Genomic DNA, 24,279 nt, shown 5'->3' with positions numbered 1-24,279 from the left:
CCACCCTCAGGGCTGTGAGCTCCCAGTGGGATCGAGTGTTGGAATTCTCCCTCTTCCTGGAGGAAGGAATCCTCTTCCTCAAAGGGCTCTGTGCTGGCCCTGGTCACCCTGAGCTGCCTGGACACTCCCTGGTCACCCTGGACAGCAGCAATGACCTGGTCACCCTGGACAGCAGCAGTGCCATGGTCACCCTGGACAGCAGCAGTGTCCTGGTCACCCTGGACAGCAGCAGCAGTGCCATGGTCACCCTGGACAGCAGTGCCCTGGTCACCCTGGACAGCAGCAGTGCCATGGTCACCCTGGACAGCAGTGTCCTGGTCACCCTGGACAGCAGTGCCATGGTCACCCTGGACAGCAGCAGCAGTGTCCTGGTCACCCTGGACAGCAGTGCCATGGTCACCCTGGACAGCAGTGCCATGGTCACCCTGGACAGCAGCAGCAGTGTCCTGGTCACCCTGGACAGCAGTGTCCTGGTCACCCTGGACAGCAGTGCCATGGTCACCCTGGACAGCAGCAGCAGTGCCCTGGTCACCCTGGACAGCAGTGCCATGGTCACCCTGGACAGCAGCAATGTCCTGGTCACCCTGGACAGCAGCAGTGCCATGGTCACCCTGGACAGCAGTGTCCTGGTCACCCTGGACAGCAGCAGCACTGTCCTGGTCACCCTGGACAGCAGTGCCATGGTCACCCTGGACAGCACTGCCCTGGTCACCCTGGACAGCAGCAGCAGTGTCCTGGTCACCCTGGACAGCAGTGCCATGGTCACCCTGGACAGCAGCAGCAGTGCCCTGGTCACCCTGGACAGCAGTGCCATGGTCACTCTGGACAGCACCAGCAGTGCCCTGGTCACTCTGGACAGCAGCAATGACCTGGTCACCCTGGACAGCAGCAGCAGTGTCCTGGTCACCCTGGACAGCAGCAGCAGTGCCCTGGTCACCCTGGACAGCAGCAGTGCCATGGTCACCTTGCTGGACTGCAGCAGTGCCCTGGTCACCCTGGACAGCAGCAGCAGTGTCCTGGTCACCCTGGACAGCAGCAGTGCCCTGGTCACCCTGGACAGCACCAGCACTGCCCTGGTCACCCTGGACAGCAGTGCCATGGTCACCCTGGACAGCAGCAGTGCCCTGGTCACCCTGGACAGCACCAGCACTGCCCTGGTCACCCTGGACAGCAGTGCCATGGTCACCCTGGACAGCAGCAGCACTGCCCTGGTCACCCTGGACAGCAGTGCCATGGTCACCCTGGACAGCAGCACTGCCCTGGTCACCCTGGACAGCAGCAGTGCCATGGTCACCCTGGACAGCAGTGCCCTGGTCACCCTGGACAGCAGCAGCACTGTCCTGGTCACCCTGGACAGCAGTGCCATGGTCACCCTGGACAGCAGCACTGCCCTGGTCACCCTGGACAGCAGCAGTGCCATGGTCACCCTGGACAGCAGTGCCCTGGTCACCCTGGACAGCAGCAGCAGTGCCCTGGTCACCCTGGACAGCAGTGCCATGGTCACCCTGGACAGCAGTGCCCTGGTCACCCTGGACAGCAGCACTGCCCTGGTCACCCTGGACAGCAGCAGTGCCATGGTCACCCTGGACAGCAGCACTGCCCTGGTCACCCTGGACAGCAGCAGTGCCATGGTCACCCTGGACAGCAGTGCCATGGTCACCCTGGACAGCAGTGCCCTGGTCACCCTGGACAGCAGCAGTGTCCTGGTCACCCTGGACAGCAGCAGTGTCCTGGTCACCCTGGACAGCACCAGCAGTGTCCTGGTCACCCTGGACAGCAGCAGTGCCATGGTCACCCTGGACAGCAGTGCCATGGTCACCCTGGACAGCACCAGCACTGCCCTGGTCACCCTGGACAGCACTGTCCTGGTCACCCTGGACAGCAGTGCCATGGTCACCCTGCTGGACAGTACCAGTGACCACCAGTGGCCCCCTCACCAGTGGCCACAGCTGGGCCAGAAGAGCCAGGAGAGCACGGGCACACAGCTGTGTTATTGTTTGGAATAAAAAGAAATTTAGGAAAGTAATACAAAACTTTTTGTATAACTCATAGTCTATTAAACTATTAAAAAACGAAGTATGTTTTTGTGAAACACACATGTCAAAGATAAAAAAACTTAAAACCTCTGTTTTTAAATTAACAACAACAACAAAAAACCCCACTAATTTTGTGTAGTGGTTTTGGTTTGTTAATTTTAGATTTTTTGAGTTTTTTTTGAGTATGGTGTGTTTTACTGCTGGTTAGTTATTAATGTATTTATTTTTTTGTTGTGAGATAGGTTTAGGAGAAAGGTAAAGTAGGTTTAAGATTTTAAAAGGAAAATAAAAGAAAATTTAATAAAAAAAATAAAGAAAATTTTAAACTTTATTTCTTTATATTATCAATAAAAAATTATTTTTAAAATGTCTAAAAAATTATTTTAATTTTTTTTCTACTACAAACTGACACAGGGATCACCCCACAGGGCTGTGTGGGGCCTCCTGAAGGCCACGACCCCCTTGGATCAGGGATGTGCCCATCCCTGGAGGGGCTCAAGGCCAGGCTGCAGCAGCTTGGGGTGGTGTCCCTGCTGTGGAGCAGCTGGACAATGTCACCAAGCCCACCCAGACATCTCCTGCCTGGGACAATCCATTATTTTATTAAGTGAAGAAATGGACATTTTCTTCTGCTTCCTGTGCTCTCTGCCGGCCTCGGCCCTGCCAGATTTTGTGTGATTAATATGGAACAGCACTAATTGTGCAGATTGCCTTTCTGGGAGGAGCATTCCAGGAAAATGATGGCAGAGTCTGCTCTTGCAGGATTTTCTCCTGCAAGAGAATCAGCCCCACTGTGGCTGTCATGAGAGGAGCCTTGCTGTGGGCAGTGCTGGATCCGAGGGTTCCCCAGGGACTGTCTTCTTCTCTTCCAAGATGGTCAACAGCAGAATTGATTTTCTAACGAGACGGTGGCCTCTGTATCCGAGTATTTCACCCAGGAACCACCAGGTTTTATTCTAAACCTACACTTGGTCACCATCCCAGTGCCAGCCTTGGTGATCCTCTGCTCAGTGGAACATCAGGAGATCATCTGAGGAGGGAACTTTTCTAATCTCAAGACTGTCAGACCAAGATCTCCGGGGTTCAGTTCTTCAAAGCTTTCCTGTTCCAGAGTTCCCCCCAATAATGGGGCAGCTCGTGGGAGGGAAAAGGAGCCCTTGGTGTCCCTGCCCTCTGTGCCCTCAGCACAGCGAGAGGCGCAACCGTCGCATTTTTAATGTCTGGTGGATGTGGAAAAGCTAGCAGGAGTAATTGAAATGCTTTTGTTGAAGTAGAATCAGGGTGCTGAGGGATGTCTTGGGTTTGTTTTGGTCCCCACTGACACCTGGTTCCTCACAACACATATCTGGGATCCTGTCAGGTGTTAAAAACCTGGGAAAGCCACAAGTTAAAAGCCTGGAAAGCCACTAATTAAAAACCTGGGAAAGCCACAAGTTAAAAACCTGGAAAGCAACTAATTAAAAACCTGGGAAAACCACAAGTTAAAAACTTGGGAAAGCCACAAGATAAAAACCTGGGAAAGCCACAGCAGGTCCTGAGGAAGGGGCAGTCCTTAGGCAGAGGCAGCAAGGACCCCCTGATGGATCCATCAGCAGAAGGAGGAGGTGAAGAACATTGTGGGGTGACTCTGCTGGAGGGGTTTGCCTTGCCATGGCTTCTGCACCTTCCCAGGAAAAGGCAGATGGACACAGAACCAACAGGGACGCCAGGGAAGGCTGGAAAACGAGCTAAGATGCAGCATCTGCATGTCCTGCCATAATCAGGGGCTCCAAGCAACTCGAGGACCATTCCCTCTCTTGTGCTCCGCACAAACATGGGCCAGGGAGAGCATGAAATGGATCCTGGGGTCCTCCCGGGGCTCAGGGAGCTCTGTCCCCATCCTGGGCTCAGAATGGATCCTGCACAGGGGGAAGGAGAGGGAGCTCTGTCCCCATCCTGGGCTGGGGATGGATCCTGCACAGAAAGGGATCCTGCACAGGGGAGAGGAGAGGGAGCTCTGTCCTCATCCTGGGCTCAGAATGGATCCTGCACAGGGGAGAGGAGAGGGAGCTCTGTCCCCATCCTGGGCTGGGAATGGATCCTGCACAGGGGAGAGGAGAGGGAGCTGTGTCCCCATCCTGGGCTGGGAATGGATCCTGCACAGGGGGAAGGAGAGGGAGCTCTGTCCCCATCCTGGGCTCAGAATGGATCCTGCACAGGGGGAAGGAGAGGGAGCTCTGTCCTCATCCTGGGCTCAGAATGGATCCTGCACAGGGGGAAGGAGAGGGAGCTGTGTCCCCATCCTGGGCTGGGGATGGATCCTGCACAGGGGAAGGAGAGGCAGTGCTGAGGAAATCAGCAGAGAGCTCTGGGCTGCACCACCAAACTCACTGTGGAGATGGAGAGGAGGGAACTGGGCACCCCAGCACAGATGGGGCGCTGACTGCTGGTGTTGGCATCCTGCCTCCTGGAAAGGCTGCTCTGCTCTCTGCTCCTGCCCATGGCATGAGGAGAAGGCATGTCCTTCTCCCAGAGCAGCTGCAGGGCTCAGAGGGGCCATCCCACAGCATTCCTGCTGCTGCAGCACCAAAAACCAGGTAGAAGTGCTCACTGGCACCAGTTAGGTGTCCACTGGCACCCCTGACGTGTCCACTGGCACCAGTTAGGTGTTCATTTGCACCAGTTAGGTGTCCACTGGCACTCCTGAGGTGCCCACAGGCATTCCTGAGACGTCCACTGGCACTCCTGAGGTGCCCCACTGTCAGTACTGAGGTGCCCATGGGCACTCCTTCTCCTCTGCTGCTATTTTACAGCCTCTTCCCTCACCTCCTTCTGGCAGCACCTCCTTCAGGCCAGGGCAGAGATAATTCCAGAAGGCCAAATGCAGTGAGCATTGATAAATACACACTAAAACCTGTTACACCTCCACTGAGCACTGATAAATACACACTAAAACCTGCCACACCTACAGTGAGCACTGATAAATACACACGAAAACCTGTTACACCTACAGTGAGCACTGATAAATACTCACTGTACCTGTCACAGCTCCACTGAGCACTGATAAATACACACTAAAACCTGTTACACCTGCACTGAGCACAGATAAATATACACTAAAACCTGTCACACCTACAGTGAGCACTGATAAATACTCACTGTACCTGTCACAGCTCCACTGAGCACTGATAAATACACACTAAAACCTGTTACACCTGCAGTGAGGACTGATAAATACACACTGTACCTGTTACACCTGCAGTGAGCACTGATAAATACACACTGTACCTGTTACACCTGGAGTGAGCACTGATAAATACACACTGTACCTGTCACACCTGCAGTGAGCACTGATAAATACACACTGTACCTGTTACACCTGCACTGAGCACTGATAAATACACACTGTGCCTGTTACACCTGCACTGAGCACTGATAAATACACACTGTACCTGTCACACCTGCACTGAGCACTGATAAATACACACTGTGCCTGTTACACCTGCACTGAGCACTGATAAATACACCCTGTGCCTGTTACACCTGCAGTGAGCACTGATAAATACACACTGTACCTGTTACACCTGCACTGAGCACTGATAAATACACACTGTGCCTGTCACACCTGCACTGAGCACTGATAAATACACACTGTACCTGTCACACCTGCAGTGAGCACTGATAAATACACACTGTACCTGTCACACCTGCACTGAGCACTGATAAATACACCCTGTGCCTGTCACAGCTCCAGTGAGCACTGATAAATACACCCTGTGCCTGTCACAGCTCCAGTGAGCACTGATAAATACACACTGTGCCTGTCACACCTGCACTGAGCACTGATAAATACACCCTGTGCCTGTCACAGCTCCAGTGAGCACTGATAAATACACCCTGTGCCTGTTACACCTCCAGTGAGCACTGATAAATACACCCTGTGCCTGTCACACCTGCACTGAGCACTGATAAATACACACTGTGCCTGTCACACCTGCACTGAGCACTGATAAATACACACTAAAACCTGTCACACCTGCAGTGAGCACTGATAAATACACACTGTGCCTGTCACACCTGCACTGAGCACTGATAAATACACACTGTACCTGTCACACCTGCAGTGAGCACTGATAAATACACACTGTGCCTGTCACACCTGCACTGAGCACTGATAAATACACCCTGTGCCTGTCACACCTGCACTGAGCACAGATAAATACACACTGTGCCTGTTACAGCTCCACTGAGCACTGATAAATACACACTGTACCTGTCACACCTGCACTGAGCACTGATAAATACACACTAAAACCTGTCACACCTGCACTGAGCACTGATAAATACACACTAAAACCTGTCACACCTGCAGTGAGCACTGATAAATACACACTGTACCTGTTACACCTACAGTGAGCACTGATAAATACACACTAAAACCTGTCACACCTGCACTGAGCACAGATAAATACACACTAAAACCTGTCACACCTGCAGTGAGCACTGATAAATACACCCTGTGCCTGTCACATCTGCACTGAGCACTGATAAATACACACTAAAACCTGTCACACCTGCAGTGAGCACTGATAAATACACCCTGTGCCTGTCACACCTGCACTGAGCACTGATAAATACACCCTGTGCCTGTCACACCTGCACTGAGCACTGATAAATACACCCTGTGCCTGTTACACCTGCACTGAGCACAGATAAATACACACTGTGCCTGTCACACCTGCACTGAGCACTGATAAATACACACTGTACCTGTCACACCCGCAGTGAGCACTGATAAATACACCCTGTGCCTGTCACACCTGCACTGAGCACTGATAAATACACACTGTGCCTGTCACACCTGCACTGAGCACTGATAAATACACCCTGTACCTGTCACACCTGCACTGAGCACTGATAAATACACCCTGTGCCTGTCACACCTGCACTGAGCACTGATAAATACACACTAAAACCTGTTACACCTGCAGTGAGCACTGATAAATACACCCTGTGCCTGTCACACCTGCACTGAGCACTGATAAATACACACTGTGCCTGTCACACCTGCACTGAGCACTGATAAATACACCCTGTGCCTTTCACAGCTCCACTGAGCACTGATAAATACACACTGTACCTGTCACACCTGCAGTGAGCACTGATAAATACACCCTGTTACCCACAGCCTGTTTGGTTTGAGGTGCAGCATTGCTTCTGCCAGGTTCCTTCCCATGTTTGGTTTGTTTGCAGAAGGATCCTGGCCACCTGATAAAGGGATTTGATGCTTCCATTCACAACCTTCCCTCCCTGGGATGAGAAGCCACCTTCTGCTGAGGTGACCTGTCAGATTTTACAGAAACAAAAACCACCTCTGCATTAGGTGAGGGTTCTCATTCACTGCCCAGGAATCAGGCATGTGAATCCCAGCAGGATTTCCCAGGGAGCACCATGAGGTCCACAGGGATTATCACTGAAATATTAAGGTTGGAAAAGACCTCCAAGACCATCAAGTGCAACCCTTGTGGATTGCTGCCCATCCCTTGGCTCTGCCCACACCTGTGCCATAGGGACAGGAGGATTCTCTGTCCTTTCTCCACTGGCAGAGAGGAGAACATCAAGGACAGGTGGAGGTGCAGCTTCCAAGAGGGGATGTCCACAAAGAACCTCCACGTCTGCCCGAGATGGGAACACCAGGCCCTGCTGCTGTGCTGCTCCCAGCTCCACATTCCAGGATGCTCCTGGAGCACTAAAGATGAAAAGCTCTGGATGGACCAACAAGGAGAAAAGAGCATTGAAACCCCTTGTGTTTCTTCTGGCAGTCCAACCACCAGGTTTGCAAACACGGCAGGTTTGTAAGGTTTCATTCTTAAATGATTTGTGGGCGTAACTTCCCTTCAGGGAAGATCATCTTCACAGAAATTAACTTCATTAAGTTCAAAAGATCCAAAGTGTGTCCCCAGTTTGGGCACAGGAAAGGGGTTTGTGATGATTGCCTTGACAAGGTGAGTTATGTGTGTGTGTTGTACGTGGGATCAGGGGATGGTGTGGGTGGGAAGGACCTTAAAGATCACCTGGTTCCAAAACCTCCAGGGACACCTTCCCTTGTCCCAGGCTGCTCCCAGCCCAGTGTCCAGCCTGGCCTTGGGCACTGCCAGGGATCCAGGCTGGGCACCCTGTGCCAGGGCCTGCCCACCCTGCCAGGGCACAATTCCCCATTCCCAATTTCCCATCCAGCCCTGCCCTCTGGCACTGGGAGCCATTCCCTGGCTCCTGTCCCTCCAGGCCTTGTCCCCAGTCCCTCTGCAGCTCTCCTGGAGCCCCTTCAGGCCCTGCCAGGGGCTCCAGGCTCTGCCCAGAGCTCAGTTTTTCCCTTTCACCCCCAGATCTGCACCCCCCAGGATTTGTGTGCTGAGAATCAGAAGCCCAGCCCGGAGCCATGGCAGGCAGCAGCACCTTGGGATGCCAGGATCCCAACTGGGTTGGGTGGGAAGGGAGCTCAGAGCCCCCCAGTGCCAGCCCTGCCATGGCAGGGACACCTCCCAGTGTGCCAGGGTGTGCCAGTGTCCAGCCTGGCCTGGGGCACTGCCAGGGATCCAGGTGCAGCCACAGCTGCTCTGGGCACCCTCCCAGGGCACAGTTCCTCCCCAGGCTCACTCCTTCCCACGGTGGCTCGTCCCCATGGTTGTCACCTTGTGTGAAGGCCTCGTGCACGTCGCCCCCGAGTCCTGGCAGCGCGTCCTGGGCTCCGTGTGTGGGTGTGGAGCCGGCTGAGGCTGATCGTGGGGCCCCGGGCCCGGCGGGTGGGCGGCCATGGGTGGGCGAGGGCTGGGCCGAGCCCGCGGCCTGCGCCTGCGGAGACACAGAGAGCCCTTGGCACGGGGGCACGGCTGGCACCGGCCCCGAGGAAACACACACACACAGACAGGCACGGGGCAAGGTGCAGGGAGAGCCTGGGCCCTAAATACACAGACAGGCACCTGGAAACGGGCAGGGAGAGCCTGGGGCCTAAATACACACAGGGCAACGGGCAGGGAGAGCCTGGGCCCCAAACACACACAGGGCAACGGGCAGGGAGAGCCTGGGCCCTAAATACACACAGACACACACAGGGCAACGGGCAGGGAGAGCCTGGGCCCTAAATACACACAGGGCAACGGGCAGGGAGAGCCTGGGGCCCAAACACACACAGGGCAATGGGCAGGGAGAGCCTGGGCCCCAAACACACACAGGACAACGGGCAGGGAGAGCCTGGGGCCCAAACACACACAGGGCAACGGGCAGGGAGAGCCTGGGGCCCAAACACACACAGGGCAACGGGCAGGGAGAGCCTGGGGCCCAAACACACACAGGGCAACGGGCAGGGAGAGCCTGGGCCCTAAATACACACACAGGGCAACGGGCAGGGACAGCCTGGGCCCTAAATACACACAGACACACACAGGGCAACGGGCAGGGAGAGCCTGGGCCCTAAATACACACAGGGCAACGGGCAGGGAGAGCCTGGGCACCAAACACACACAGGGCAATGGGCAGGGAGAGCCTGGGCCCTAAATACACACAGGGCAACGGGCAGGGAGAGCCTGGGCACCAAACACACACAGGGCAACAGGCAGGGAGAGCCTGGGCCCTAAATACACACAGGGCAACGGGCAGGGACAGCCTGGGCACCAAACGCACACAGGGCAACGGGCAGGGAGAGCCTGGGCACCAAACACACACAGGGCAATGGGCAGGGAGAGCCTGGGCCCTAAATACACACAGGGCAACGGGCAGGGACAGCCTGGGCACCAAACGCACACAGGGCAACGGGCAGGGAGAGCCTGGGCCCCAAACACACACAGGGCAACGGGCAGGGAGAGCCTGGGCCCTAAATACACACAGACACACACAGGGCAATGGGCAGGGAGAGCCTGGGCCCTAAATACACACAGGGCAACGGGCAGGGAGAGCCTGGGCACCAAACGCACACAGGGCAACGGGCAGGGAGAGCCTGGGCACCAAACGCACACAGGGCAACGGGCAGGGAGAGCCTGGGCCCTAAATACACACAGGGCAACGGGCAGGGACAGCCTGGGCCCCAAACACGCACAGACACATGGGCAGGGACATGGGCAGGGACAGCCTGGGCCCCAAACACACACATGTGACAGGGACACGGGCAGGGACAGCCTGGGCCCCAAACACACACTGGTGACAGGGACACGGGCAGGGACAGCCTGGGCCCCAAACACACACAGGTGACAGGGACACGGGCAGGGACAGCCTGGCTGCACAACACACACACTGGTGACAGGGACACGGGCAGGGACAGCCTGGCTGCACAACACACACAGACACACAGGGCAATGTGCAGGAACAGCCTGGCCCCCAGAGAGCTCCTGTTGCACTGTAAGCAGGGATGGGATGGGATGTGATGCACGGGTGGGGGCTGCTGTGGGAGGTGGTGGCACCGCGGGCGTAGAGCTTCATTTACTTATTTTTAAATTGTGATGTATTTTCATGTATCTTTATCTATTTTTATCTGGTTTGAGATGTTTTTTATGAAATCACATGCTTTGTATGTTCTATGCAAGCAATTATATATTTATATAGTACATATGTAGGTATTTATATATTTATTCAGATTTATTTATATATTTATTTATATATTTATATTGTATGCTATATATGTGTACATTTTACATATGGATATATTAATATATTATATATACTTATATAATTTATATATGTAATAGAATAATATATTACAAATATATTTATACAAAAGTAATATGTATATATTAATATATAGTATTTATATACTAAAAATATATTTTTATATTTATAAAAATATATATTTTTATACAGTGTATATATTTTATATAATATGTATTCTATATATTTACAAAATATTTTTATATTTTATAAATTATGTATATCTATATGAAAATTTAGATTTTAAAATATATTTATATATGTATCATAAAAATTTATATAATGCATATATATTTATACATTACATTATAGATATTTAATGTATTACATATATAGATATTTTATGTATTTTTACACTGGTATATTTTAGGTATAGTCATATAATTTGACTTTCTGCTGAAAGAGTGAATTTTTAGATCTCATTTTACATTTTCTTCCAGTCCAGCCCACCCCATTCCTGCTGTGCTATCCCAAGAACCTCCAGAGCAGCTCTGCAGCAGAGGTGACAGTGCTGTCCCCAACAGGGCTGGTGGTGTCCCCTCCATGCTGAGGGACAGCCCAGGGCTCTGCCAGGTGCTGTCCACAGCCTCGAGTCCCAAAAAACCCCAAAAAACCCCAAAAAACCTGGGCTTCTGGTTATGGGCAGGGAACTCTGCCAGGCTCACTTGACCAGGCTCCCCATGCCACTGAGGGGCCTGTGGGGCCAGCCTGGGCTGGCACAGGGTGACAGGCAGGGCAATGACAGGGGGGACAGGACAGAGCTGACATGGGGTTATTGCCTCTGTGACCCTAAAAAATGGAGCTCTGGTTTGTACCTGGTGTGTGCTGCCCACGGGGCCTGGCTGGGCTTTGTAAGAGAATCCCAGAATCCCTGAGTGGTTTGGGTGGGAAGGGGGCTTAAATTCCATCCAGTGCCAGCCCTGCCATGGCAGGGACACCTCCCAGTGTGCCAGGGTGTGCCTGGCCTTGGGCACTGCCAGGGATCCAGGCTGGGCACCCTGTGCCAGGGCCTGCCCACCCTGCCAGGGCACAATTCCCCATTCCCAAGATCCCATCCAGCCCTGCCCTCTGGCACTGGGAGCCATTCCCTGGCTCCTGTCCCTCCAGGCCTTGTCCCCAGTCCCTCTGCAGCTCTCCTGGAGCCCCTTCAGGCCCTGGCAGTGGCTCCAGGCTCTGCCCAGAGCTCAGTTTTTCCCTTTCACCCCCAGATCTGCACCCCCAGGATTTGTGTGCTGAGAATCAGAAGCCCAGCCCGGAGCCATGGCAGGCAGCAGCACCTTGGGATGCCAGGATCCCAACTGGGTTGGGTGGGAAGGGAGCTCAGAGCCCCCCAGTGCCAGCCCTGCCATGGCAGGGACACCTCCCAGTGTGCCAGGGTGTGCCAGTGTCCAGCCTGGCCTGGGGCACTGCCAGGGATCCAGGCTGGGCACCCTGTGCCAGGGCCTCCCAGGGAACAATTCCATCCCAAAATCCCATCCATCCCTGTCCCTTGTCCCCTGTCCCCCCACCCCAGGTGTGCCCACTCCTTGGACCAAGGCACACCGTGACCCTCAGGCTGGCACTGCCCACTCCTGTCACACCCCAACAAGAGGAAATGTTTTTGTCACCAAGGCTCCTCTTTGAGACACTCCCCCTACACCGACATTCTTCGAGAAAGTGCCCGAAGCCCTGAAGGTTTCATTTCAATGGTTTTTCACCCTTGGCAGCAGCTGCCTGCCCTGATTTGCATTCCACGGCCAGCGGAGCAGCGGGGCTGGGAACGTCCCTCAGCCCCGGTGACACGGGTGACACGGTTCCTGGAAAACACCGGGGCTGTCGCAGCAGCCCGTGAGGTCACAGCACATCCTGAGGGGGATGGGGACACGGGGACAGGGCCAGGGCACACTGCTCCCCCTCCCCGTGCAGCTCCTGGGGTGACTGAGCCTCGTGGGGCTCAAAGAGGGATCTGAAAGTTGTGGGCTCAGTGGAGCCTTGAGCTTTGCCTTCCTAGAAACACGTGCTGGCCCAGCTGGGGTCCCAAAAGGGCTCCTGGCTGGTGGTGACAAACAGCACCCTTGGCACAGCTCAGCAGCACTCAACTCCTGTGGCATCTGCCCCAGGACAGGCTGGAATTGTGGAGCCATGGAGCCCCTGAGGCTGGAAATCCCTCTCAACCATGGAGTCCAACCACCCCCAGCACTGCCCAGGCCACCAGTGACTCCTGTCCCCAGTTGCCACAGCCACAGGGCTCTGAAATCCCTCCAGGGATGGGGAGCCAGCCCTGCCTGGGCAGCTGTGCCAGGGCAGGACAGCCCTTTCCAGGTGGGAATTGTTCCCAATGTCCACCCTGAGCCTGCCCTGGCCCAGCCTGAGGCCATTTCCCCTTGTCCTGTCCCTGTTCCCTGGGAGCAGAGCCCGACCCCAAGCACCTGGGGCTGAGCCACAGCTGCACATCAGTGTGTGGCTCCTGCTCCAAACCCCTCCAGGTGTCCCTCTCCAGAATGAAACAATCCCATCTCCCATGGATGATGCCAAGGGCCACATCCCCGGGGAGGGGGGACAACACCTGAAGAGGTCCAGGATGGAAAAGGGACCTGCCAGAGCCTCCCTGGGCTGGAAAGGACCTCGGAGGGGGACGGCTCCTTCCTGCTCAGAGGCTGGGAAAGGGGCTCAGCCTGGAGAAAAGGAGGCTCAGGGGGGACCTTTCCAGGGAAAGGGGAAAAAGGAAAGGGAAAGGAAGGAGGGAAAAAAAAAAAGGGAAAGAGATAAAAGAGGGAAAGGGAAAGGGAAAGGGAAAGGGAAAGGGAAAGGGAAAGGGGAAGGGAAAGGGGAAGGGAAAGGGAAAGGGAAAGGGAAAGGGAAAGGGAAAGGGAAAGGGAAAGGGAAAGGGAAAGGGAAAGGGAAAGGGGAAGGGAAAGGGGAAGGGAAAGGGAAAGGGAAAGGGAAAGGGAAAGGGGAAGGGAAAGGGAAAGGGAAAGGGGAAGGGAAAGGGGAAGGGAAAGGGAAAGGGAAAGGGAAAGGGGAAGGGAAAGGGGAAGGGAAAGGGGAAGGGAAAGGGAAGGGAAAGGGGAAGGGAGGAAAGGAAAGGAAAGGAAAGGAAAGGAAAGGAAAGGAAAGGAAAGGAAAGGAAAGGAAAGGAAAGGAAAGGAAAGGAAAGGAAAGGAAAGGAAAGGAAAGGAAAGGAAAGGAAAGGAAAGGAAAGGAAAGGAAAGGAAAGGAAAGGAAAGGAAAGGAGCTGCTCTGCTGAGAGAGCAGGGGCAGCAGGGCTGTGCCAGCCTGGTGTGGGAGGACATGGAGCTGTGCCCCTGCAGGGCTGGGCACAGCCCAGAGCCACCACGGGACCTCTGTGGGTTCAGTGTCCCCATTCCCTGGCACAGCTGTGCTGGGCTCTGCTCCCAGGGTAGGGAACTCCAGGATGCCCTTAGGAAACAGAGCTGAAGTGGAGCTGAACAGGTTTGTGAACTCCTCTGGCTCTGCTTTGGAGCTGCAGCCCCAGAAACCCCAAGAATTCCTGGCTCATTGCGTGTCCTTCCTGGAAACTGCACCGGGAGGACACACAAGATGGATTTCCATTTAGAAAAACCACGGAGGGAACCTCTGACCTGGCTCCTGAAATGTTTGGGAGCCAACTTTGATTTATTGTCCCTGGCTTATCGAGCCTTGTACACAAGAGCTGTGAGGTTTAACCTAAAATGCCATTTCCAGGGAACAGGGGCTGAGCTGTGCCCTGAGCAGGGATCAGCTCCAGGGGAAGGCTGGGATGAAGGGAAGCAGTGCCCATAGGAGCCTTCCCCAGCTCTCCAAGAGGATTTCACCACCGCCTCCCTCAGCCCAGCAGTTCAGCTGGAGGTCCCCCCACCCTCTGGGGAGCTGCTGCCAAATTTTCTACAACCACCGTGACAGAGGAAAGCTTTAAAGGAGAACGGGGTGGAAAAAGCCTTCAAAAATTTGGGTTGGTGTTGGGAAGGATGAAAGTTTGACAGGAAAGTCTCACAGATATGGGTGCTTGGCAGAAAGATTTTTGAATGTAGAGTCTGAAGAAGGAATAGAGATGGAAGCAAGTTTTGATATAGAAGAAAAGAATTGCTGAGCCAGTCTGACTGGATAACCAAGGAGGCAAAGGGTGTGTGAGTTAGAAGGGGTTTGTATGGCTTAGAGCAAAGGATAAACCCACCCCAAACAAGAAGATGCTTTTACCAAGCAGAAAGAGAGCACAGGGAAACAAGGCAGCAGATGTGGCAGGTAGAAAAAAGAATTTTCCACTGCAAGAAAACTGAGAAACAACTTCTAGCTTAAACTGTAATGTACTGTTAGTGATTGGAGAATAGTGACATGAATATGGTAATTATAGCAGTAATGATAGGCTATAGGTAATAGTTAAGGTGCAGATTGGTTCTACTGCGTGAAGATGCTCAGGAAAGAAAAGTATAGAATGCATTGTAACCAAAAGGAAAGTATAGAATGCATTGTAACCAAAAGAAAGGTATAGAATGCAGTGTAACCAAAAGAAAAGTCTAGAATGCATTGTAACCAAAAGAAAAGTGTAGAATGCAGTGTAACCAAAAGAAAAGTCTAGAATGCAGTGTAACCAAAAGGAAAGTCTAGAATGCAGTGTAACCAAAAGAAAAGTCTAGAATGCAGTGTAACCAAAAGGAAAGTATAGAATGCATTTGTAACCAAAAGGAAAGTATAGAATGCATTTGTAACCAAAAGAAAAGTCTAGAATGCAGTGTAACCAAAAGGAAAGTATAGAATGCAGTGTAACCAAAAGAGAAGTGTAGAATGCATTTGTAACCAAAAGAAAAGTCTAGAATGCAGTGTAACCAAAAGGAAAGTATAGAATGCAGTGTAACCAAAACCAAAGGGTCTCCAGGCCTGCCTGCAGCTGGAGCTGACAGCTGTGGGCACAGCTCTGTCACCCACAGCCCTGGACTGCTGGGACATCCTGGATGCAATAAACTGCATTTTGGAGAGCTGCCTGCAGTCCCACATCCCTCATTTAAGCTTTAACAGTGGCACCCAACATGTGGCACCATTAGTAAGAGCCTGAACGAGGGATGCAGGACTCCAGGTTTGTCTGCAGCTGGAGCTGACAGCTGTAGGCACAGCTCTGCCACCCATGACCCTGGACTGCTGGGACATCTTGGATACAATAAACTGCATTTGGAAGAGCTGCCTGCAGTCCTGCATCCCTCATTCAGGCTCTTACAGGTTGGGAGGAGCCTTGAGGGGTTTTTGGAGCACCAAGGGCACCTCCAGGGTGCTGCTCAGGCTCCTCCTCAGCTGCTCTTTGAGAGGCTCCCCAAGGAGGCCTCACCACCCCTGTGGGCAGCTGCTCCATGGGAATTCCTGTCCCAAACCCAGCCAGAAACCCCAGCTGACGTGTGACCATGCACATCTGGAAAGGTGCTGGCTCTGCTTCCCCCTGGGGCAGCAGCAGGCAGATGAGCACAGCTGGATTTCCCTTTTACTTCCCTTCTGCCTCCTCCTCTCCTGCACCACCTTGAACACTGGAAAAGTGTTGGATTTCTGGCTGCTGGGAATTCCAGACTTTCTGTGCTGACACACTCTGAGCCCCAGGAGAGCACTGCATTTGATCTGAGGCCGTGGAGAAGCTTCCAGAATTGATTGAGAGCACTGGGATTGTGGGTGTGGAGTGGGGTAGAAGTGTGTGATGTCACAGGGTGGAAAACTTGGAGTTTGGGGTTTTAGAATATGGTAATAAATATGGGGCAGGATGGAGGTTTTAGGGTGGAGGCTGGTCCTTCTTCACCTTCTTCTTCTTCACCTCCTTCTTCTCCTTCCTCACCTTCTTCTTCTCTTTCTTCTTTACTTTGTTCTTCTTCCTTCTTCTTCTCCCTCACCAACTTCTTCTTCTCCTTCTCATTCCTCACCTTCTTCTTCTCCTTCTCTTCTCCTTCTCATTCCTCACCTTCTTCTTCTTCTTCTTCTTCTTCTTCTTCTTCTTCTTCTTCTTCTTCTTCTTCTTCTTCTTCTTCTTCCTCTTCGTCTTCTTTACTTTGTTCTTCTCCTTCTCCTTCCTCACCTTCTTCTTCACCTCCTTCTCCTTCTTCACCTCCTTCTTCTCCTTCACCTCCTTCTTCTCCTTCCTCACCTTCTTCTTATCCTTCTTCTTTACTTTGTTCTTCTCCCTCACCACCTTCTCCTTCTCCTTCTCCTTCCTCACCTTCTTCTTCTCCGTCTTCTTCTTTCTTCTCCAAGGGTTTGGGTGGTATTTTGTAATTGGACAGAAAAGCCCACCCTGCAGACTTTGAGGGATCAGTCATTGGGTTAAAAGTGAAAATAATTTAGGTAATTTAGGTGTCATTTCTTAACTGGGTAGTTTAACCTTGCAGGGAAAGACAGTTGGCCATTTTGCAGCTTGTTAGTAGAATGCTGCAGAACTCACAACTTGTAAAACATATGAGAAATAATAAACACCTGAGTCTGAATGTGAAATTCTGTCTCAAGAGCTTCCATCCTGACCTTGACAGAGGCAGAAGAAAGAAGCCCAGAACCAGCAGAGAAGCTGCCCCAGAGAGGGACAGGACCCACAGCCCCTGGAGGTTTCCAAAGCTACGTGAAGCCAGAACTGACTTGATCTAATTCCAGCTGCAGTCCTGCTTGGAAGGGTGGGATCAGGGAATTGTTCAGGTTGGAGAAGACCTTTAGTTGAGTCCAACCATTGAGTTCACCTGCTTCAAGTGGAAGGTTGAACCAAAGAGCCCCAGAAGTCCCTGAACCTACAGATGCTCACTGAGGAACTCAGAAATCCACAGATTTTAGCACAGAAACGTCCCAGACTGGTTTGGGTGGGAAAAGACCTCAAAGCCCATCCAGTGCCAGCCCTGCCATGGCAGGGACACCTCCCACTGTCCCAGGCTGCTCAAAGCCCTGCCCAGCCTGGCCTTGGGCACTGCCGGGGATCCAGGGGCAGCCACAGCTGCTGTGCTCCATTTTAATGTGGAGCTTCTTCCTGGGAGCAGATTAAAGGAGAAGGGATCTTGCACACACAATAACCCCAGAGGTTTCAGATAAGCAGTTTAGACAAGTAAACATCTCATCATGCCCCAAATACTGCGGGAAATGCAGCACAAACAGAGCAAAGAGGCCAGGAACACATGGGCTGTGCCTCCCGTCTGGGGCTGTGTGTGCCCCAGCACGGGCTCCTGGCAGGGATGCCAGGGGTGTCCAGGGCAGTGCTGAGGGTTCTCAGGCACATCTCAGTGCCTGGCTCCCCTCTCCAGGCTCTCCTTAGCAGAGACAGAGCCCTGAGCTCACGCAGGAGTCACCTGGAGAGCTTTTAGCACATCCCTGACAGTGAACATTAAATATCCCAGGGGCTTTACTCAGGAAAAGCAGCATCTCCTGGCCCAGGTGTTCTCACCATGCCCAGGGCTGGGGACACACACAGAGCCGAGCCCCCAGACCCTGCACTGCCCTTGGCTCTCTCTGGGGCTCCTCGGGCTCAGCCCTCAGGCTCTCCATGAGGGAAAATCCTCCCCTGGCAGGTGGGGAGTCCCAGGGGAGCTGGGGCTGCCCCTGGAGCCCTGGGAGTGTCCAAGGCCAGGGCTGGGAGCACCCTGGGACGGTGGAAGGTGTCCCTGCCCAGGCTAGGGGTGGAAGGAGGTGACATTTAAGATCCCTTCCCACCCAAACCGCTCCAGGATTCGCTGTCTCTGTGCTCAGACTGTCACAGAACCAACACTCTGGAGGGCTACAGAAAACTCACAGCTCTTGCCACTAAAACAACACCAAAACTGGTGTGTTCTGCACTTTCTGCACTGTCCCAGCCCTGAGCTCCATCCACACAGCCCTGAACATTTCCAGGCATGGAGCACCCACAGCCTCTCCTCCAAATATCCCTTTTCCATTTTTCATGGAACCTCACAGCAATTCAGGCTGGAAAACACCTCAGTTATGGGTTCCTATCCCCACAGCCTCTCCTCCAAATATCCCTGCCATTTTTCATGAAAAATCACAGCAGTTTGGGCTGGAAAACACCTCAGTTTTGAGTTCTCATCCCCACAGCTTCTCCTCTAAACATCCCTGCCATTTTCCACAGAACCTCACAGGAGTTTAGGCTGGAAAACATCTCAGTTTTGAGATCTCATCCCCATCAATTTTCCTCCAAATATCCCTGCCATTTTTATGGAACCTCACAGCAATTCTGGCTGGAAAACACCTCAGTTATGGGTTTCTATCCCCACAGCCTCTCCTCCAAATATCCCTGCCATTTTTCATGAAAAATCACAGCAGTTTGGGCTGGAAAACATCTCAGTTTTGGGTTCTCATCCCCATCACTCCTCCTCCAAATACCCCTGGCATATTTCACAGAACCTCACAGGAGTTCAGGATGGAAACCAGCTCAGTTTTGGGTTCTCATCCCCACAGATTCTCCTCCAAATATCCCTGGCATATTTCACAGAACCTCACAGGAGTTTAGGCTGGAAAACATCTCATCCCCACAGCTTCTCCTCCAAATATCCCTGCCATTTTTCATGGAATCTCACAAGAGTTTAGGCTGGAAAACAACTCAGTTTTGGGTTCTCATCCCCATCTCCAAGGGCCCAGCAACCTCCTCCTGCCTGATGCCAAGAGCAAATGCAAGTCCCTCGCAGGAAGGCTGAATAGTAATTAATTCAGGACAGAAATAATGAACTACAGAGGAATTTAAATTCACACGTTTTTCTATTTTAACAGAAAACCCTTGACAACTGATTTTGGGAGAAAAAAAAAACTTTTCCAACCACATTTAAACCTCCTTTGCATGAGGCTGGTGCAGCCCACGCCTCAAAGGCTGCACGAGAGGGAGCAGAGTTTGCAGTGCAGAGTCTGCACTCAGGGATGGATGGATGGGTGGATGGATGGATGGATGGATGGATGGATGGATGGATGGATGGATGGATGATGGATGGATGGATGGATGGATGGATGGATGGATGGATGGATGGATGATGGATGATGGATGGATGGATGATGGATGGATGGATGATGGATGATGGATGGATGGATGGATGGATGGATGGATGGATGGATGGATGGATGGATGATGGATGATGGATGGATGGATGGATGGATGGATGGATGGATGGATGATGGATGGATGGATGATGGATGGATGGATGATGGATGGATGGATGATGGATGATGGATGGAGGGATGGATGGATGGATGGATGGATGATGGATGGATGATGGATGGATGATGGATGGATGATGGATGGATGGATGGATGGATGGATGGATGGATGGATGGATGGATGATGGATGATGGATGGATGGATGGATGGATGGATGGATGGATGGATGGATGATGGATGGATGGATGGATGATGGATGGATGGATGATGGATGGATGGATGATGGATGATGGATGGATGATGGATGGATGGATGGATGGATGGATGATGGATGGATGGATGGATGGATAATGGATGGATGGATGGATGGATGATGGATGGATGATGGATGGATGGATGGATGGATGGATGGATGGATGGATGGATGGATGGATGATGGATGGATGATGGATGGATGATGGATGGATGATGGATGGATGATGGATGGATGGATGGATGGATGGATGGATGGATGGATGATGGATGGATGATGGATGGATGATGGATGGATGGATGGATGGATGGATGGATGGATGGATGATGGATGGATGATGGATGGATGGATGATGGATGGATGATGGATGGATGGAGGGATGGATGGATGGATGGATGGATGGATGGATGGATGGATGGATGATGGATGGATGATGGATGGATGGAGGGATGGATGGATGGATGGATGGATGGATGGATGATGGATGGATGATGGATGGATGGATGATGGATGGATGATGGATGGATGGATGGATGGATGGATGGATGATGGATGGATGGATGGATGGATGGATGGATGGATGGATGGATGGATGGATGGATGGAGCAGAGTTTGCTGTGCAGTGTCTGCACTCAGGGATGGATGGATGGATGGATGGATGGATGGATGGATGGATGGATGGATGATGGATGGATGGATGGATGGATGGATGGATGGATGATGGATGGATGGAGGGATGGATGGATGGATGGATGGATGGATGGATGGATGGATGGATGGATGGAGCAGAGTTTGCTGTGCAGTGTCTGCACTCAGGGATGGATGGATGGATGATGGATGGAGCAGAGTTTGCTGTGCAGTGTCTGCACTCTCTTTGGGTTCTCTCCCTGGGCTGCCTTTCTCTCCAACACTGACTGCACAGCTCCAGGCTGTGATAAAGGCTGGAATGCTGCTGGGCCGGTCCTGCAGGACCTGGCTCCCGTCCTCACAGCTCTGCCAGGCTCAGGCTGGTGCTGGGAGCACAGGGACACCTCAGGGCACACCCCAGCACCGCCTGCAGGGCCCTAATCCCATTTCTGGAGCCCCATATCCCATTTGTAGGAGCCCCAAATCCCATTTTTTGAAGCCCCCAATTCCATTTGTTGGAGCCCCAAATGCTATTTTCTGGAGCCCCAGTCCCATTTCTGGAACCCCAATCCCATTTCTGGAGCCCCAATCCCATTTCTGGAACCCCAATCCCATTTCTGGAGCCTCAAATCCCGCTTTTGATCCCGTCCCCTCTCCCCAGCCTCTCTGGCCCTGCACATCACGAGTGCAGTCACGGGGCTGCAGTTTCCCTGCAGGGTATTTCTCTGGGATTTGGGGCTGTGCTGCCATTTGCCTTTTTCTTTTCCTTTTTTTTTTCTCACCAGTAATTCAACAATTATTTACGTTAAGCAGGAAGGGAGGAGAGGCCCTTCCAGAGCTGCACACGAAACTGCTGCTGCTGCTGCTGCTGCCTGAGTAATTCCAGCTCGATCGAAGCGAGTGTGCTAAAAATAATCCACCCCCCTCGCTGCAAAGAGTCTTTGAGGGAAATATTTAAAGCAGAAAACGAGGACCGGCCCCCCCCAGCCCGGGCTGTTAACCCGATTGTGGCAGGGAAATTGAATTTCCCCATGCTCCGGCTGGAGCCGCCTCCTCCCGGAGCGGGCACGCCGAGCAACATCAAAGGCTCATTAGTGGGGACGGCTAATGACCTTTGTGAGGCATTAATTACATCCCCGAGCCAGCGCAGGGATGGATGGACGGCTTCATGGCAACGGAGGCGGAGAGGCAGGGAGTCCTGTCCCCATTCCCAGAGACCCCACGGATCCCAGAGATCCCAGAGACCCCACAGATCCCAGAAATCCCAGAGACCCCACGGATCCCAGAAATCCCACAGATCCCGTAGATCCCAGAAATCCCAGAGACCCCACAGATCCCAGAAATCCCACAGATCCCACAGATCCCAGAGACCCCAAAGACCCCGGAGACCTCACAGATCCCAGAGATTCTGCAGACCCCATAGATCCCATAGATTCCTGCAGATCCCAGAGATCCCAGAGATCCCACAGATCCCAGAGACCCCACAGATCTCAGAGACCCCACAGATTCCAGAAATCCCACAGATCCCATAGATCCCAGAGATCCCACAGATCCAGCAGACAGCTGTGGATCCCAGAGACCGCACAGAGCCCAGAGATCGCAGAGATCCCAGAAATCCTGCAGATCCCACAGATCCCAGAGATCCTTGAGACCACAGACCCCACAGATCCCAGAGACCCCACAGATCCCAGAGACCCCATAGATCCCAGAGATCCCAGAAATCCCGCAGATCCTTGTTCCCCTGTGTGGGGTAGGGACACACACCCAGAGGATGAGGATGGGCCCCATCCCTGTGGGACCCTGGAGTGTTCCCCACACCTAGAGGGAGAAGGATCCTGTTCCCCACACCCAGAGGATGAGGATGGAGCCCATCCCTGTCTGCTCCTGCCCTGTTCCCCACACTCAGAGGGATTAAGATCTCGTTCCCCACACCCAGAGGCACACGGATCCGGTTCCCCACACCCAGAGGATGAGGATGGAGCCCATCCCTGTCCTGGCCTGTTCCCCACACCCAGAGGATGAAGATGGAACATTCCTGTGGGATCCTGTAGTGTTCCCCACACCCAGGGGCACACAGATTTCATTCCCCACACCCAGGGGCACACGGATCCTGTTCTCCACACCCAGAGGATGAGGATGGATCCCATCCCTGTCCTGGCCTGTTCCCCACACTCAGAGGCACACAGATCCTGTTCCCCACACCCAGGGGCACACAGATTTCATTCCCCACACCCAGGGGCACACAGTTTTCATTCCCCACACTCGGAGGCTCACAGATTTCACCCCCTCCATCCAGGGGCTCACATATTTCATTCCCCACACCCAGAGGATGAAGATCTCGTTCCCCACACCCAGGGGCACACAGATTTCACCCCCCATACTCAGAGGCACACAGATTTCATTCCCCACACCCAGGGGCACACAGATTTCATTCCCCACACCCAGAGGCACACAGATTTTGTTCCCCACACCCAGGGACACACAGATTTCATTCCCCACACCCAGAGGCACGCAGATTTCATCCCCCACACTCAGAGGCTCACGGTGCTCCAGGACATGGGATGGGAGAAGCTGAGTGTGCTGTGACACCCTGACACCCACAGGGACAGACAAACTGCACACAGAAAACAGCTGGAGAGGGGGCTGGGGGTGAAGGGATGCACTGCAAAGCCAAACTGCAGCCTGGGCAATGCCTGCTGGGACAGCAGCAGGAATTCCCCCATGGAAAAGGGGCTCAGGCCTTGGCACTGCCCAGGGGGGTTTGCAGTGCCCATCCTGGGGGTGTCACCTGGATGTGGCACTGGGTGCCCTGGGCTGGGGACAAGGTTGGACTCCATGGTCTGGAGGGATTTTCCAGCCTGAATTCCAGCTCTGGGACTCTGTGTTGTGCTCTGGGTCCCTGCCAGGACCCGGCTCCTCAGCCATGCCAGCCAGGAACGCTCAGGATCCATCCCAGGTGAGGGATCAGGGCATGGCCCGTGGACAATCCCACCAAAAACTCACCTGGAATGGTCCAAAAGCAGATCACCGAGCAAACACACATCCCCTGGCACATCCCCCTGCCCGGGGACAGCAGCCTGGCCAAATCATGTCCCCAGGGATGGTCACAGCTGCTGGGGACAGGAGACTGGCCAGGTCATGTCCCCAAGGAGGGTGGGAGATGCCTGGGGACAGCAGTATGACCAGCCCCTGTCCCCAAGGAGGGTGGCAGCTGTGTGGGGACAGGGATGTGACCAAATCGAGTCCCCAGGGAGGATGGCAGCTGCCAAGGCACAGGAATGTGGCCAGACCCTGTCCCCAGGGCAGGGGGGTTCCCCGGAGGGGGGGTTCCCTGGGAGGGCTGGGGGATTCTTAGGGCATGGGGGTCCCAGGACAGGGGGGTTCCCAGGACAGGGGGGTTCCCAGGACAGGGGGGGGTTCCCTGGGCATGGGGGTCCCAGGACAGGGGGGTTCCCTGGGCATGGGGGTCCCAGGACAGGGGGGTTCCCTGGCATGGGGGTCCCTGGCAGGGGGTCCCAGGACAGGGGGGGTCCCAGGACAGGGGGGGTCCCAGGACAGGGGGGTTCCCTGGCATGGGGGTCCCTGGGCATGGGGGTCCCAGGACAGGGGGGTTCCCAGGACAGGGG

The 24,279-nt window shown here is 53.5% G+C and overlaps 1 protein-coding gene across 6 annotated transcripts in view; it reads right to left on the bottom strand.

Moving 5' to 3' along the window:
• DTNB (dystrobrevin beta) overlaps nucleotides 1-24,279 on the bottom strand; it is a 177,199-nt gene that overhangs the window by 17,195 nt on the left and 135,725 nt on the right. For all 6 annotated transcript variants that reach the window (XM_036405162.2, XM_036405161.2, XM_036405163.2 and 3 more), the window contains one exon: nucleotides 8,708-8,867. In XM_036405162.2, coding sequence (XP_036261055.1) covers nucleotides 8,708-8,867 — 160 coding nt within the window. The remainder of the gene's footprint in view (nucleotides 1-8,707; nucleotides 8,868-24,279) is intronic.

This window comes from Molothrus ater, chromosome 32 (assembly GCF_012460135.2).
Source record: "Molothrus ater isolate BHLD 08-10-18 breed brown headed cowbird chromosome 32, BPBGC_Mater_1.1, whole genome shotgun sequence".
Taxonomy (NCBI): domain Eukaryota; kingdom Metazoa; phylum Chordata; class Aves; order Passeriformes; family Icteridae; genus Molothrus; species Molothrus ater.
Note: the sequence above shows the minus strand (reverse complement) of the source record. Positions and strands in the feature narration are given on the sequence as shown.